Source organism: Myotis lucifugus, unplaced genomic scaffold (assembly GCF_000147115.1).
Source record: "Myotis lucifugus unplaced genomic scaffold, Myoluc2.0 scaffold_92, whole genome shotgun sequence".
Classification (NCBI taxonomy): Eukaryota; Metazoa; Chordata; class Mammalia; order Chiroptera; family Vespertilionidae; genus Myotis; species Myotis lucifugus.
In genome coordinates this window covers 4,289,168-4,306,351 of record NW_005871140.1, presented here as the reverse complement: position 1 = coordinate 4,306,351, position 17,184 = coordinate 4,289,168, and the positions used below count along the sequence as shown (strand labels likewise).

Below are 17,184 nucleotides of genomic sequence, written 5' to 3'. Positions count from 1 at the left end.
TCAAATATGCCTTTTTCTTAGGAAATAATCAGTCTGGGTTTTATTCTGTACATTTGTAAAGAGATTTTAGCTCAAAACTCTATCTAAATGTCCAAAATCGGATGATGCGCGCTCTTAGTGCCAAGCCAGTTTTTCTCTTACACGTGAACAGAAATCCCAGACGCATTTTCTAAATTTTGTAAAACTTTTTTAATTACGAGAAGGAGATTTTAAATTTGAATACTGGGGAGGAGGCGTCCATATAGGATCGCCATGTGCTCCTTTTTCCTTTCCCCTACACATCCTGCTTTGGGGGAAGTTTTTAGCAAATGACTTAGATGGCATATTTGTTCCCAAAGTTATGTTTAATAGAAAAAGATATTTTAAATTTTTTCCTATTTCGCTTTCTAAAGTCATGGCTAGCACCCAAGGTTATCTTAGCCAAAGTTTGGTTGTCATAAGATGTTCTAAAGTAAAGAAGCCTTTTAAATCTTTCTTTTTAACCCTAAATCCTCACACCTTGAGGGACTCCCTGAGTCCTGTAAGAAGCCTTTTGAATCTTTTTAACCCTAAATCCTCATACCTTGAGGGACTCCCTGAGTCCTGTAAGAAGCCTTTTAAATCTTTCTTTTTAACCCTAAATCTTCGCATCTTGAGGGACTCCCTGAGTCCTTAAAGAAACAGCTCATGAGAACTCAAAGCCTGCCCATGTCTTAGCCTCTTCCACGTAAGCTCAAAGTGGACTAGAGGCAGAAGACAAGGGGGGAGACAATGAGGGAAGAGAATGCCTATCCAAAATGAATGCGTTCACTTACCAAAGCAACAGGTCTGACTCGCAAAGCGGGTAAGCAGAGCGGCGACCAGGAAAAAAGCAGGCTGACTCACAGGGCGATCCCAGTGGCGCCAAAGGGGGTCCGGCCGGACAAGAGTGAACGTTCCTGAGGAGGATTGGAGAGCGGAGATCACGTTGGGCGCCAGTTATGCCCCGACCTGCAGGGCACGCTTCGTGGGTACACCGCACCAAATCCTGCAAAGGAATGAGAGGATAGGAGACGCGAAGAAATGGAGGCAAGACAAAGTTCTGATCAAGCCTCAGTTTTATTCTTTACAGCGAGTGGTATTTATACTTTTTCTAGAGGATGGGCAAAGGAAGTCGTTAAGGATGTAACAGACTTTGGAATGTCGCAGCTTATCAGCGGAGATGTAGCTTGCTTTGTGCTTAGGGTGAGGGTATGTTATTTCTTAACTCCAGGCTAAATTGCAAGGTTAACTTTTAACTCCAGGCCAAATCGGGAGTTGGCTTGGAGGAGCCAGAAACCTCTTGTTGTAAGCTGGAGATGTATATGTGATTTATAATGGCTCCCAACACACCCCAATAAAGACTTTACCCACATGACATCGTACATAGTCACTACAATGTATAATTGACTACATTCCCCATGCTATACTTTAACTTACTTCCCTGTGACTATTTTAGAACTGCTGATTTGTACTTCTTAATCCCTTCACCTTTTTCACCCAGCCTCCAGCTCCCCTCCCATTAGAAAGTTTTATTTATGAAAGAATATGTAAAAATACATTTGAAAAGGACCAGCTTCATTGCAAAAGGCCCTTCTCCTAAGCTGCTGTGATTCCTTGACTGAGACATCGTCATCCTGCTATCTCCTTTGCCTGGACAGATGTCCAAACCCACATCACTGAATCTTCTACTGAGAAACTCTCTCTCCTTAGTGCCTTGAGACACTATTTTTGACTCATTTATACCTGTTACCATGTCTGATTTGAATTATAATTATCTACATCTTTATCTGCCATCCTCACTAGATTGTGCCTCTCAGGATGCTTTCTTAACCAATCGTAGCAAGCAGATGTTTAATAAATGCTTACTAAATAGGGAGGGAAGAAAAGGAAAGTGAAGAGGAATGGTCTTTCCATAAGAGAGGATTCTCTGAGCAGCCAGCTATCACCAATGCCATTTTAAAAATCATAATTGACAAATATTTGTTTGGTACCTACCATGTGCCATGCACTTTCACTTTCATATTTATTCTCTCCTGTAATTGGAAACCATGTGGTTATTGGGGTCATTCATCTCTTGTCCTTTTATGATAAAGTGGATTCTACCCAAACTCTCTCCCCAGACACAGTGGGAGACCCCATTTTCCTGAGCATTATTGGAGAACAGCAAGGGATGGGCTTAGAATTCAGGGGTAGGGAACCTTTTTTCTACCAAGGCCCATTTGAATATTTATAACATCACTTGCAGGCCATACAAATTTACCAACTTAAAAATTAACCTGTTATATTTGGTCAAACATTTAATTAACTTACCGCTTATGCTTTGGCACAGGGGTTCTCAACCTGTGGGTCGCGACTGCCTCTTTGGCAGTCGAACGACCCTTTCACAGGGGTCGCCTAAGACCATCCTGCATATCAGATATTTACATGACGATTCATAACAGTAGCAACATTACAGTTATGAAGTAGCAACAAAAATAATTGTATGGTTGGGTCACAACATGAGGAACTGTATTGAAAGGGCCAGAAGGTTGAGAACCACTGCTATGGCAGGTCCAGACCAAATGATTTCTGGGCCTGGCCAGACATTCCCCACCCCTGGCTTAGATGTGTCCTGGTGCTCACGTGAAATCTACTGCTGAATTAGTTCCATTTGGGGATCCTTTTACTGATTGTTTTCCCAAGCTATAAAGACAGTCCCAATTATTTCTCCCCACAAAATGCCATGGTCGTAAGCCAGGAAGGTTGCTTTAGTAGCTGACTTTCTCTAAAGGTTTGGAGGGATGGTGGAGGTAACTACTGATGCCTGGCAGTTAGACATTCCTGTTTTGTAATGTCTTAATTTCTCACAAGATGCCTTCTCCTGCAGACTCCACCTTCTGGTCCCGTCATTTCCTTCTCCTCTCTGTGGCCGATCCTTACTCCCAAATTTCTATTCACTTCCTACACAGAACAGTGTCACTCTTTCACTGTCTCACTCCAGACCCCATCCTTAGGTCTCGTGCCCTATACCTGAAACAAGTCATCAAGGTGTTTCCCTAAACAATGTTTCCCTTAGAAGAACACAGGTAGTAAGTGTTAAAATAATTCTTTTACAAACGCACTTGACCCTCACAAAACCTGGTGAGTTATTTTCTCCACAAGGCTGAGATGAGGTTAGGGGACTTCCTCAAAGCCCTAGCCATGATCCATTGCAAAGCCATGCTTTGGGCCAAACTTCACACTCCCGGGGCAGTACTCATGACTTTGTGTTCCTTCTGATTCTAGTCCTCTGGATTAGCTACTTCTGCCGTGCTGTTCATCTTTAGCCTCCTGGAGTTCTGCATTGCCTGCACGTCTGCCCACTTTGGCTGCAAACTACTCCACCATTCACACAACAGCGTGAGTTTGTAGGACCTTCAGAGGGTGTAAACATGCCCCAAAGAGTGTGGGGACCAGATGGGCCTTCAGGCTCCCCTTCCTGCCCAGAATGTCTAAAGGCCTATTTGCGTACACGGTTCTCACTAATGTACCTCCTGTGCCCATCTTTTCCAGGGGCCGATGGTCTTCCAAACCATCTACACCAATCCAGAACCATTGAACTCGACACCAAGTTATTCCAATGTGGTTCAGGGCTCCCGATAAGCCAAAAGTTCTAGAAGCATCTTTCACTGGGACCAAAAGAAGAACTCCCCTTTCTAGGCTTCTGTAATTCAGCTTCTTCCTCCCCTGACAAACTAGGGAATGTGTTTCCCCAGCTGTTGGCACCCTTGACTTCATTCTCTTCAGCCTGTAAATCATGCTGTTCCTCTATTTAAAAAGGAGATAGGACATTGAAATGGATTTTAGCAAAGAGGTCCTCCCTAAGACATCAACTTGTGGAACATCCAGTGCACATATTTATTGACTTACCTGTGTGAGCTTATGAGTTAGAGGATCAAATGTCTAGACAACCCCAGCTTCATTCTCCCAATCATTCACTCACTGAATAAAAGTGCAATGAGCATTTGATATGTTCAAGCCTCTCTATTCATGACAAGAGGAGGGTGAACATGAGTGAACACACAAAGTACTGAAATGTGTAAACCATTTGCTCCTAATTGTCCTTGTTTAGGGAAGATAAAACCTTGTGATTCATTAGCTGGCTGTAAATTACTCAAATTATTTGGCTTTGTTTAATTATTTTGTCTCAGTTTCCCGTATTCCACCTATCAAGGAATTTCTCTATTCTTGCTTCCTACTATCCTGCCTCAATATTTCCCAAGTTATTCTGCTCAATGCTGTTTAACTTGCATTATCTCATTTCCTAGCCAAACATTACAGAGTAACATTATCTATGTCTTAAGAACAAGAAATATGAAAAATCTGGGACTCAGAAAGCCTAGGTAATTTTCCCAAGTTCATACCACTAGTAATTGTGGAAGCTGGATTTGAATCATGTTCTCTGCCTCCATATTCCATGCTATTGACCACCTCATCTTGTCATGTCCCAAGTGCTGGCCCCAGGACAGAAAGAAAGCATGCTGATGATGGCAATGATGATCAAGTCCTATGGGTCCTGGAATCATAATGTTCCGAGCTACTCACTCAGTGGGAATGGGTTGGCTATGATCCACCCACTCTTGCCCTGATAATCAGAGGTTCCCCTGCTGGGAACAGCTATAAGCACATGACCATGATTAAGGGAAGGGGTCTGTGCATACAAATAGAACTTGACAGGCAATAAAAAGGGTAGAATAAATAAATCTCAATAATGGTACACCCACCAATCTCTAATGGGACTGAGTTACAGGTTTCAGAAAATACTACTCAACAAAACACAAGCCAGCCAGAAAGTAACGCAGAGGGTAAAGAAACAACCAGGCAAAAAAGAGCATTTCCGACTATAACCATCAGCTCCACACAAAGAAGGACAAACACCAATAGGGCAAAGGAAGGTAGGGAAAAGGAGAACAGAAATACACCTGTGAGCGTCACCTTCTCTGACCTCCTTTTTCTCTGAATATAAGGACACTAGTCCTCCTCTTCCTCAGTGATCCCTGCTTTCATACCACCTCAATCACTCCCATAGGCATACCTTAACCCGGTCCTTTCCACAACTGCACCCCCTCTATAACTTCAGTTTCAATGTCCTTTTCTTCAACCTCTACCTCCTATCTTTCCAACTCCTGCCCCAAGTCCTATAGTTCTCAACTCCAACAGGACCTACAGCCCATCCATCTCTCATCACTCATATTAGACTCCCATGGCTCATCACTAAAATCATTCTCAACTCCCTTGCCCCCGTCTCATCTCAGTGTACTGTCTGAAAAAAAAAATCCCAACCCTGGGGGTACAACCAAGATGGCGGCATAAGTAACTGAACTTGCTGCCATGCGCAACCACATTAAAACTACAACTAAAAGACAAAACGAATATCATCCAGAACCACGGGAAGGCTGGCTGAGTGGAAATTCTACAACTAGAAGGAAAGAGAAAAGCACATTGAGTCCAGTAGGAGGTGCAGAGGTGTGGAAATGTGGAGGTACGGAGGCACGCGAGAAAGGGGCTGGCAACTGGGTACGCTGTTGTCTTTTTCAACCAGAAGGGAGATACAAGCTCCCAACTGCTCTGAACTCCAGTTCCAGGTGAGAATTTGGGGACCCAGACACATACGGGGAGAAACTGGACTGTCTGGCATCTGGCCGGAACGTGAGGGTGGCTTTCTCACAGAGGCGCTTGCAGCATTCATTGTTCCTGCACGGCCGCGGGACACAGAGACCCAGGAACCTATCCGGGGGAGGGCCAATGGCTAACCATTGTTGTTTGATTCCCTGAGACCACACCCCACCCAATTTACAACCCCACCCAAGCTGTGCTCAGAGGCTTTTGCTTACTAATGGCCTGGCCTTTCTCTGCCTAAAAACCTGTCAAACTGTAGCTGGGTCAGAGAACCCGAGTTTCCAAAAGAAGGCCTAAGGCTTGTCAGCAGCCTGAATTACTTCACAGCTGCACCTCATCTGGGCACCTCCAAACCCCAAACAAAGAGGAGGAATCTGCAGATCTCTCTGTAGCTCCTGCTGGGTAGCCTCAGGAAGTGGCTGACTTTGCACCTCCTTGGAGATCCAAGAGCCAGTCTACCCAGTGGTCAGAGTGAGACCATCCAGATTACAACTCTTCACATCCATAAGAGACACACTCAGGGGGCAGACTCAGTGAGCACCAAAGCCTCACTGAAGCAAGTCCTGCCCCATAAGGGTGTCTCCAGCACAGAAGTTCTCCCATTGTAGACACAGCTTATTCTCACAGCCAATTGGCGTGGAGGTCAATTCCTCCCAGTGATACCAACTACAATCAAGACTTAACTACAACTAGACTGTGCACATAGCCCACTAAGGGGTACACTAAGAGTGTCCACTTCAGGTAATTGGGGAGGCTGAGCCACTGGGCCCTATAGAACACCTAGCACACAAAGCCACTCTATCAATAATGGTACACAGGGAAGCAGCCAAAATGCGGAGACAAAGAAGCAGGTCACAAATGAAAGAAATGGAGGAAAGCAAACTACTGGGTATAGAGTTCAAAACTAAAGTTATAAGGCTGCTCAAGAATCTTCTAGAAACCTCTGAGAAATATAGTGAGACCCTCAAGGATATGAAAAAGGACCAATTAGAAATTAAGCATACACTGACTGAAATAAAGAATAATATACAGAGATCCAACAGCAGATTAAAGGATCCCAAGAATCAAGTCAAAGATTTGAAATACAAAGAAGCAAAAAACACCCAACCGGAAAGCAAAAGGAAAAAAGAATACAAAAATATGAAGATAGTGCAAGGAGCCTCTGGAAAAACTTCAGGCATACCAAGATCTGAATTATAGGGGTGCCAGAAGAAGAGAAAGAGCAAGATATTGAAAACCTATTTGAAGAAATAATGACAGAAAACTTCCCCTACCTGGTGAAAGAAATAGACTTACAAGTCCAGGATGCACAGAGAACCCCAAACAAAAGGAATCCAAAGAGGACCACACCAAGACACATCATAATTAAAATGCCAAGGGCAAAAGACAAAGAGAGAATCTTAAAAGCAGCAAGAGAAAAACAGTTAGTTACCTACAAGGGAGTACCCATACGACTGTCAGCTGATTTCTCAACAGAAACTCTGCAGGCCAGAAGGGAGTGGCAAGAAATATTCAAAGTGATGAATAGCAAGAAATTACAAACAAGATTACTCTACCCAGCAAAGCTATCATTTAGAATTGAAGGTCAGATAAAGAGCTTCACAGATAAGAAAAAACTAAAGGAGTTCATCACCACCAAACCAGTATTATATGAAATGCTGAAGGGTATTCTTTAAGAAGAGGAAGAAGAAGAAAAAGGTAAAGATAAAAATTATGAACAACAAAGTGACAACAAATACATACAAATACATATCTATCAAAAAGTGAATCTAAAAATCAAGTGAATAAAAAATCTGATGATCAGAAAAAAACTGATGAATTTAATAGAATCAGGGGCATAGAAAGGGAGTAGACTGGCAATTCTCGGGGGGAAGGGAGTGTGGGGGGTGCGGGAAGAAACTGGACAAAAATCATACACCTATGGACGAGGACAGTGGGGTGGGGGGGTAAGGCAGGGGGTGGGGTGGGAACCATGTGGAGGGGAGCTATAGGGGGAGAAAGAGGAACAACTGTAAAAATCTGAACAATAAAGATTTATTTAAAAAAAATCCCAACCCTGGTTTAACCCACTGACTGCCTACTGAGTGCCAGAAAATTGTTCTAATCGTTATGCTTCATATCCCTACTCTATACTCTTTTGGAACCTCTAGACAAACTATTTCATACCTTATCCTCTTTTCTGAAAATCTCAATACCTCTTCTGCAATTCTCATTCTCTCTTCATGAACCTGCTTCCTGTTTCCCCAGGAAATTGGATACATCAGAAGACTCGATCTTTCTGTGTCCATAGCCTATCTTCCCATCAATTACTACAGAGGAAGTTTTTGGGCTCCTTCTACCTGGCACCAGATTCCACCAGATTCCACCCATCTCATCTACTCACTCTTTCCTACATCATAGTTCAATGTCCTCATGAACTAAATGGAATGAATAATAGCACATACCTCCAAAGGTTGTTAACAGCAGCAGAAACTAAAAAGCATTGAATGCCTCCTGCACGCCAGGCACTGTGCTAGGCACTAGACGAGCAGCTCTATTTTAACACTCATAGCGATCATGTGAGGGTGGAAGTGGGGAAGTCACGTGGCTTTTCTGGCTGCTCTCAGGTGAGGCAGACAGCCGGATTTAGTCATCCGAGTGTCCAGTCTTGTGTTACATCATAACGTGAATTAGGGCACCTGGATCCTCAGCCCTGCACAAGTCAGGTAAGAAGGGGCCTTGGTGGGCTCCCCACTCACTTTCCACCATCTTTTCCTCCTCCCGGCCCCCTACCCTAGCTGGCTAACTATGTTTCCACCCTCTTCAGGGCTGGAGAATGGAAGGAAGAGGTTGAGGGGATAGGGAAACATAAGTTTACTTACTACTCTTGTTAGCTGGCATTACCCTCCCTGAGACTGGCGGTGTTTAAGCTGACTGCTCTACAGAGGTGGTGGGCAGGGTCTACAGAGACACCCCCATCGCTCGGGGTCTCTCCTGTGCACCTCCTCCAACAACTCTTCCCCAAAATGCAGGGCATGGGTAGCAATTTCTCCAAATCTTAAAGCCAGCCTCTCCCTTTGGTCTGAGGGTAAACAGGATGCAGCCCCTCCCCTACACACAGTGGTCACATCGCTCTACAGTTCTTTTCCTCTCCCAGCCCAAGGGGAGGGTGGGGTGACAGTGTCAAAGTCCTCTAGCAGGCCCTCTGCCACCTGCCTTTTGCAAGTCCTTCTCGGCCTTCTGGGCCTTCTGTGTCCAGCTCACTCCAGGATCTGGTCTCAACTGAAACTTCTGTTTTAACATCTTTAACACATACCCCCGACCTCAAGGCCTGCAGCACCTCCCGCCCACCATACTGTGATTTCTGATCCTCAGTTTACTGGTCTGCAAAATGGCCAGAACAACACCTCCCTCAAAGGATAAGGATCTGTGGTCTCATATAGATGCCAGTGCTCTCCAAACTGTAAAAGATAGTGCATATGAGTCTCCCACTGCATATCCAGCCCACTGTGGATGTCTGGGTGTTTTCTGTGACTCTGCTTCTCCTGGTTGGCCAAGCAATTCCAAGCAAGAAAGTCACATAATTCCTGAGACTCGCAATTTCCTCTCTCTACCTCCCCCCACCCTCCTGCCCTCAGCCACCACCAGCATCTCTGCACCCTCAGGCCAGGGACCACCTCTGTGTATTTCAGAGGCCACCTGGCCCATACTCCCAGCTATGTGCCACCAGAAAGAGAACTCGTTTTTTCTTAGGAACCAATCAGCCAGGGCAGCCTTAAACACTGATGCATGTATGCAGAGACAGGCGGTGGGAAGGAGGGAAACTCCTGGCCCACCAGGGGAAACAGAGACACAGAAATCACCTAGACATCTGCAATGGGCTGGATATGCGGTGGGAGCTTCATATGCACTACTTTTTACAGTTTGGAGAGCATTGTGGAAGGCTCTGGTGACTTCTGCGGGCATCGGGGAGTTGATGGAGGCTTTGGATGCAGAATAGGGCCATTCTCCTGAGGTCCTGGGGAAGGATAGTAGGAAAGGAGAGGGGTCAGCAAGAACTGGAGTCAATAGCCACTACCCCCAACCATGGGAGGGCTGGATATAGGAGGCTCAGGCTTCTTGACCTCTCTTTTTCTCCTCACCTATTCCCTCTATCCTTTCCCTCCTGTCTCTCCCTCGTGCAGGTGAGCAGCAGCCTAAGGACGAACATTCTCAGGGCCATGGCGACCTTTGCTGGGTTGGCCATTCTGCTCATGGATTTTGGTGTCACTAACTGGGTGTGCTTTCAGATGCCCCAGCAGTGGGAAAACATGGAGAATGGAAGAGCCATATCCAAAGCTTGGGGAAGGCAGAAGTTTAAAGCACTAGGAGGCCAAGGCCCTGGGCTTTAGCAGGGTCTGCCAGTCCCATTAGACCCCCATGAGCATATTGACCCCTGACCTTGGCCCAAGCATGCGGTTGGGGGGAACGGAGAGACAGCCTGGTAGAGTGAGGAGAGGGCACAGGATGGGTGGCTCCAGCTCCAGCTCTGCCACCAACTGGCTGTGTGACATGGGCAAGTTATTCTCACTCTGGACCGCCTTCCCTCCTTGATTCTAGAATCTTTGCTTGCCTTAACTGTGATTTTTGGTCCCCAGGATGTGGGCAGGGGCAATCTGGCTGTGCTTACCATCTTTACCATCCTGGAGTTCTTCATTGCAGTCATTGCCACCCATTTTGGGCACCAAGCCACCCTAGCCCAAGCCAATGCAGTGAGTACTTCCACCCCAACCTGGGCCTCTGAAGAAGGGTGTTCACTGGGAAGGCTCTCTGCTTCCAGACCCTCCTTACTTCCCCCTGAGGAGTAACCCAGCAGCACTGGGCTTTGATGAGTTCCACTCTTACAAATGGAGGGGACCCAAGGAAGTCTTTGCTGGAAGATGGGACTATTTTCCTCGTGGCCACAGGGGGCACCAGTACCAATGAGCCTGCTGCTCTGTGAGCCTTGGAGAGCAGTGAAAGGACCTGGGTGCAGGGTGTGAGTTGGAGTGCTACACAGAGATGAGTAGGACCCTCCAGAGGTTCACTGGGCCATGAGGGAGGTAGGGGGCATCAGAAAGGACAGCATGACTCACTGGAAACTGATCTTAGGTTCCCAAACACTGGCACACCATGAAGCCAGAAAAGAGATAGAGGAGAGCATTCATGGCAGGGGAACCAGTTCGAGTAAAGGCTGCCTCTGGCAGGAAAATGTAGACCATGGGAGGTGAGGCTATTAAAAGTCTTTGAGCATAGACAGATATGCTCAAAGGGGAGGGTGAGTAGAGCAGGACCCAGGGAAATCAATCAAGAGCATTGTCCAATTCAGGGGGGAGAAAGGGCAGAGAGAGATGTAGGGGCTGCAGGCTGGCAAGCCACAAGGAGGCTAGTTCTATGTATGGAAGACTTGAACCAATGCAGGACCAGTCAGAGAGGAAAAACTTTAGTTTCTAGAGAAGTGAGACGTTTGTGTTTTGTTCACTGATGTATTTCCCAATGCTGGGTCATAGTTGGCCCCAGTATATAATTTTTGGTATATTACCTGAAGGAATGACAGTTGAGTTGTCCCATTCAGACTCACAGAATTCATTACTAGACTGCTATACTCAGAATATCCACAGGGGGGCACTAGTGCAACACCTGCCTTCAAGGGAGAGAGCCCTCCAGGACTGTCAATTGGGTTTTCTTTTCAGACTCCTAGAATTCATTACTAGGGTGCTGTTCTCAGAATACACACAAGGGGGTGCTATTGGGCCTAATCCCTTAGTAGGGTGCTGTTTCAGAATGCTCACAAGAGGCCAGTATTGCAACTAATCTATTACTAGGGTGCTGTTCTCAGAATGTCCACAAGAGGGGAGATTAAAAAATGGCAGCAGATTAAGTGGATATTACTCAGACATGCTCCCAGGACCAAACTGGAATTACAACTAAAAAACAAAACACATACACAAAAACAACAACAACAAAAACACCAAAAAAACCCCCCCACACACAAAAAAACAACACCCACCATCCTGAATAATCAACTGAAGACTAGCTGGAGATAACCTTGATAACCAAGGATGGAAAGTGGAGACTGCATAGAGACTGGTAGGAAGGGTGGAGGTGCGAAAGGTCTGGCCAGGCTCCCACAGACAGCAGCTGAAGTTCCGGAGAGATATCTCACTGAGACTCTGGGGTCTAATCCCCAACCTGGGCCCCCCAGCAAAGAGCACCAGAAGTGAGAAAGGTGCCCACATAACATCTAGTTGTGAAAAGCAGCAGGGTTTCTGTCTGCCAGGGAGAGATGGCTGGAAATGCAGGCACCCTCTTAAAGGGCCAACACACAGAATTTCATGTCCAGCCATTCACCTTGTGCTCTGGCAGAGAGCAATATTGCAACACTTCCTTGCAGGTGAGAGCCCTCTAGGTCTACCAGTAGGGTGCTGTTCTCAGAATGTCCATAAGAAGGCACTATTGGAACACTTCCCTGCAGTGGGAGACCCTCTAGGTCTAATACAGGGGTCCTCATGTTGTGGTGACCCCCAATTTCATTGTTACAAATTGAACATAATTAAAGCATAGTGATTAATCACAAAAATAATATGTAATTATATATGTGTTTTCCGATGGTCTTAGGCGACCCCTGTTAAAGGGTCATGACCCACAGGTTGAGAACCGCTGCTCTAGGTCTATCAATAGGATGCTGTTCACCCTAGCCAGTTTGGCTCAGTGGATAGAGTGTTGGCCTGCAGACTGAAGGGTCCCGGGTTTGATTCTGGTCAAGGGCATACGTCCAGGTTATGGGCTCAATCCCCCAGTAGGGGACATGCATGAAGCAGCTGATCAATGACTCTCATCATTGATGTTTCTATCTCTCTCTCCCTCTCCTTTCCACATTAAAATCAAAATATATTTTTAAAAATAGGGTTCTGTTCTCAGAATGTCCACAGGAGGGCACTATTGCAACACTTCCCTGCAGTGGGAGAGCTCTCTAGGTCTATCAATTGGGTTTTCTTTTCAAACTGGCAGAATTCCTACTGAGGTGCTGTTCTCAGAATGTCCACAGGAGGGCACTATTGCAACACTTCCCTTCAGTGGGAGAGCTCTCTAGATTTCTCAATAGGGTTTTCTTTTCAGATTCACATATTTTGTCATTTTCCACATATCCAACTACTTTAGGATGATTCTTTTAAAATTTTCTTTACTATAAATAGCACTGCTATAAACACCTTTGTACAAATTGTTATTTTCCCTCCTGTCTCCTTCAGATTTTTCCTCTTGGAATGCTATCTCTAAAGTGGATTTATGGGGTCAAAGGATCCGTTTAATTTCATTGTTCTTGTTAACATAATGATGAAGTTATTGTGATGAACTAAAATCTTATTTTATGTTCAGTTGAAACCGAGGTGCTTTCCACTGAACTGCAAATATCTGTATTAAAGGAGAAATAGCATAAAAATTTCTAGAAATTATTTCAAATAACTCTTCTAGGAATAAGCCATTTTATATTACCAATCATTGGGAAATTTGCATAGAATTAGGAGGGTATCAGAGGTTATTAAGTTCAACTCAACCTCTCTACACCTTAGTTTCCTAGTGTGCAAAAAGTATATAATAATAGAGTTGTTTTGAGACTAAAACAAGAAAATATATGTAAAACACTTAGCTCATTGTCTGACACAAATAAATTATCAGTAAATATTAGTCATTATTACAGTATAACTATTATAGTTAGCATATACCAAATTGAAAGGTCATATTCCATCCATTCACTTATTTGGCATTTAAATGCTAGGCATTGGCTAGAATTTGGAATGCAAAAGTGAAAAAAAATTTGTCTCCGTCTTCACAGAGCTTATGTTCTATGATACAGACAATAAACCAATATATCATGTTAGATGGTGCTTGTGTTATGGAGAATAAAGCAAAATCTCAAAGTAGAGTATGTATGTTGGTATTACTATTGTATATATGGTGGTCAGGGAAGGTCTTCCGAATTTAGTGATATTTGGGTAAAGACCTGTGTTCCAATTATCTATAGGAACGTAAGCACAGGTGACCCAAAGCGTTTCATTTGGATATACCAATACAAACGTCAGAGGGTACTTACTATTAATTAATATGGCCGAGCTTAACCAAAAACTAAGAAGAGAGAGAGAGAGACAGGAGATAAACAATGCAAGAAATCACACAGGTTTATTTACCAGAGAGCTGATGGGTTTCAGTCCTTGGCAGGCCACCCGGAGACACTCGCCGACAGAGGAGACACACGGAGGTCGTCAAAAATACGCTGCAGCAATGAGCTCGGTCTCTTGACTCGAAGAGAGGCGCCTCTGGCAGTTTGGGCTCAGGCAGAGCGAGAATGGCAGTTTCACAGTTCGGCAGTTTCCAGGGGGGAGGAGAGCGTCCTGTCTGTGGAGGGCAGACAAGCGTCTGAACCTCAGCAGATTTGCTCTCCTTAAATCCTTGAAGCTGGGCGTCTTCAGTGTCTCATATCGGGTGCCATACACGGGTGCTGCCCTGTTATCTAGGTATACACTTAGGCAGGAAAGTTGTGACCATGTTCACAGCTTATCAATCATACATACATCTTAATTTTGGATTTGTTTACAAGTTTTGGTCTAAGAATAAAATGGGGTCTACTTATGCTAACTTATGCTAATACAAAGTGAGTCTACTTTATGCTAACTTATTGCTAATACAAAAATGGAGTTTACTTTATGCTAACTAAACTTATTACTATAACAGGCTTCTTCAGTGTCTCTTGCCAGTGTGCTCCGGTGGCCTTCTGGGCTTGTCAGGATGCACACGCAGGGGGTTGCAAGTTTCTTATCAGGAGTTAACATGCTGGGAGTTATTGGTCAGGAGTTAGCTTGCAGGGCATTACAAGTTACTTATCAGGGTCTCACACACACACACACAAGTTAAGTTTCACTTCTAAGTAAAGTTTAAAATTCACTCTAATAAAAAAAATGAAATTTGATTATACTATCTTATACTAACTAAACTTATTACTGTAACAACCTGAAAAGCGACAGTGAGTCTAAAGACAGTTCCAGACAGACTTTTACTGAGAAATACGGCCAATTTTTTGTTGTTGTTGTTAATCCTCACCAAGGGTATTTTTTTCCATTGAATTCCAGAGAGTGGAAGGGAAGGGGAGAGATAGAGAGAGAAGCATCAATTGGTTGCTTCCTGCATGCTCCCCAACGGGCACTGAGGATTGAGCCTGCAACCAAGGTACGTCCCCTTGATCAGAATTGAACCCGAGACCCTTCAGTCCAGGCCGACATTCTAATCACTGAGCAAAACGGGCCAGGCTGGTTCCACTTCTGAGCACAGGAACTTTCAGATTTGGTAGCACAGCCCAAACTATCTTATCTAGGAGACCCGAAATATATCAGGTGTTGGAATAGGTGTGGTCATCAGTATGATTATAGCTACAGTTTTCTCTTTATTATTTCACTTAAAAATCAACATTAAGCCCTAACCGGTTTGGCTCAGTGAATATAGCGTCAGCCTGTGGACTGAGGGTCCCAGGCTCCATTCCGGTCAAGGGCATGTACCTTGGTTGCGGGCACATCCCCAGTAGGGGTTGTGCAGGAGGCAACTGATCGATGTTTCTCTCTCATCGATGTTTCTAACTCTCTATCCCTCTCCCTTCCTCTCTGTAAAAAAATCAGTAACATATATTTTTTTAAAAATCAACATTTAATTTTTGCATGGATAACACGTTCACATGATTCCAACACAAAAAAGTGTAAATAGGTAGAGAAGTCTGTTCTGTCCTCATCTACACAGTTTGCATTGCTCCCAACAAACAGCTAACATATTAGCTTTTTAAAAATCTTTCCACAGATTGTACAATTTTTATTATTTTTTTTATTGATTGATTTTAGAGAGAAAGAGGAAGTGAGAGGGAGAGAGAGAGAAACATTGATTTGCTGTTCTACTTGTTGATATATTCATTGCTTGAATCTTGTGTGTGCCCTGACCAGGATGGAACCTGCAACCCTGGCCTCCGGGGAGGACGCTCTGAACAACTAACTACCCATCCAGGGCCCACGCATTTAACAACGAACAGGCATGGACGTGTAAGCAGTAACTGCTTGCTTAGACAAAGAGAACCATCCAACATCCGGAGACAGCTTTCCGGGAGCCTGTACCTTTAAAATAGTCAATCACATTTCGCCCCAGCTGCCCACGATTCCCCACCCAGGGCATCTTCAGGCCTGGAAACCGGAAACGCCCTGTGGAGGGTGCCGGTGACCCGGAAGTCCTTCCTGGGGAGCGCTAGAGGCGCTGGGCTGAGGTGCCTGAGGACGGGCTGTTGAGAAACGGCCCTGATCTTTCCGTCCAGGGTTCATTGAGGGTTTGACCTGCCCCTGTGGCTGCCTGAGCTTCCCCTCCTCGCCCTGGCCGCGCGGTCTCGGTGCCCGGAGGCTCCTGCCCGTGGCGGCCGGGGTGTTCGGGACCTTCCGCCCCCGGAGCCGGAGCCGGAGCGGAGAAGCATCGCCCGCAGGCCTCACTCCGCTCGGGCTTCTCGGGCTTTCGAGGCCGCTGGTTAGAAAGGTGGGCCTTGTCTGTTCATATAGAAAAGCGCAGATGTTGTCTTTACTTGGTGTTTTCTTTAAGGTTTTGTTTGTTTTACTTTGAAACCTCACGTTTTGTTATGGATACAAGGCAACGGCAACGATGCTGGCCATTCTTGTGGGAAATGTCAGACGGGCCGGCGCTCCCCGTTTGCCCCGTTTTGAATGGCGAGCGGTGGGTTTGACCTTGGCGATGCGGGGTCCTCGTGGGGCGGGGCGGGTGGGGAAACTCCGGTGTCCTCTCCGCTGACGGTAGTTTCACGCCTTTTGGAGCTTTTGGAGCCTTGCTCAGGCCTGGAATGGAATTATTCCTGCCATTGTTTTCACCTCCCACTTTGCTTTTGGAAACAATCAGAGCTCAAGGCATTTATGGGAGCCTTTCAGGGGTGGGGAACCTATTTTCATTTGCGGGCAGGGCACAGTTATCGCTTTAAAATGAGCCTGCTGTGTATGGTCACACATTTAGTTAAGTCGCCCCCTAAGGCGTGGCAGGGCCAGGCCAAATGACTTCGCAGGCCTAATGGGGTCGTCCCCCACCCCTGCAGACTGCCCCGGAAATGTGGGTGTGGTGCCGGACCCCTGCCCCCACCCCTGCAGACTGCCCCGGAGATGGGGGGTGTGGTGCCCGACCACTGCCCCCACCCCTGCAGACTGCCCCGGAGATGTGGGTGTGGTGCCGGACCCCTGCCCCCACCCCTGCAGACTGCCCCGGAGATGGGGGGTGTGGTGCCCACTCCTGCCCCCACCCCTGCAGACTGCCCCGGAGATGGGGGGTGTGGTGCCCGACCCCTACCCCCACCCCTGCAGACTGCCCCGGAGATGGGGGGTGTGGTGCCCGACCCCTACCCCCACCCCTGCAGACTGCCCCGGAGATGGGGGGTGTGGTGCCCGACCCCTACCCCCACCCCTGCAGACTGCCCCGGAGATAGAGGAGGGTGTGGTGCCCGACCCCTACCCCCACCCCTGCAGACTGCCC

The 17,184-nt window shown here is 46.1% G+C and overlaps 1 protein-coding gene across 1 annotated transcript in view; it reads left to right on the top strand.

Annotated features, from left to right (window-relative positions):
* Positions 1-17,184, top strand: part of LOC102428284 (membrane-spanning 4-domains subfamily A member 8) — a 30,561-nt gene that overhangs the window by 12,715 nt on the left and 662 nt on the right. Inside the window, exons 4-5 of the mRNA XM_023756398.1 lie at positions 3,265-3,378; positions 10,254-10,367. Coding sequence (XP_023612166.1) covers positions 3,265-3,378; positions 10,254-10,367 — 228 coding nt within the window. The remainder of the gene's footprint in view (positions 1-3,264; positions 3,379-10,253; positions 10,368-17,184) is intronic.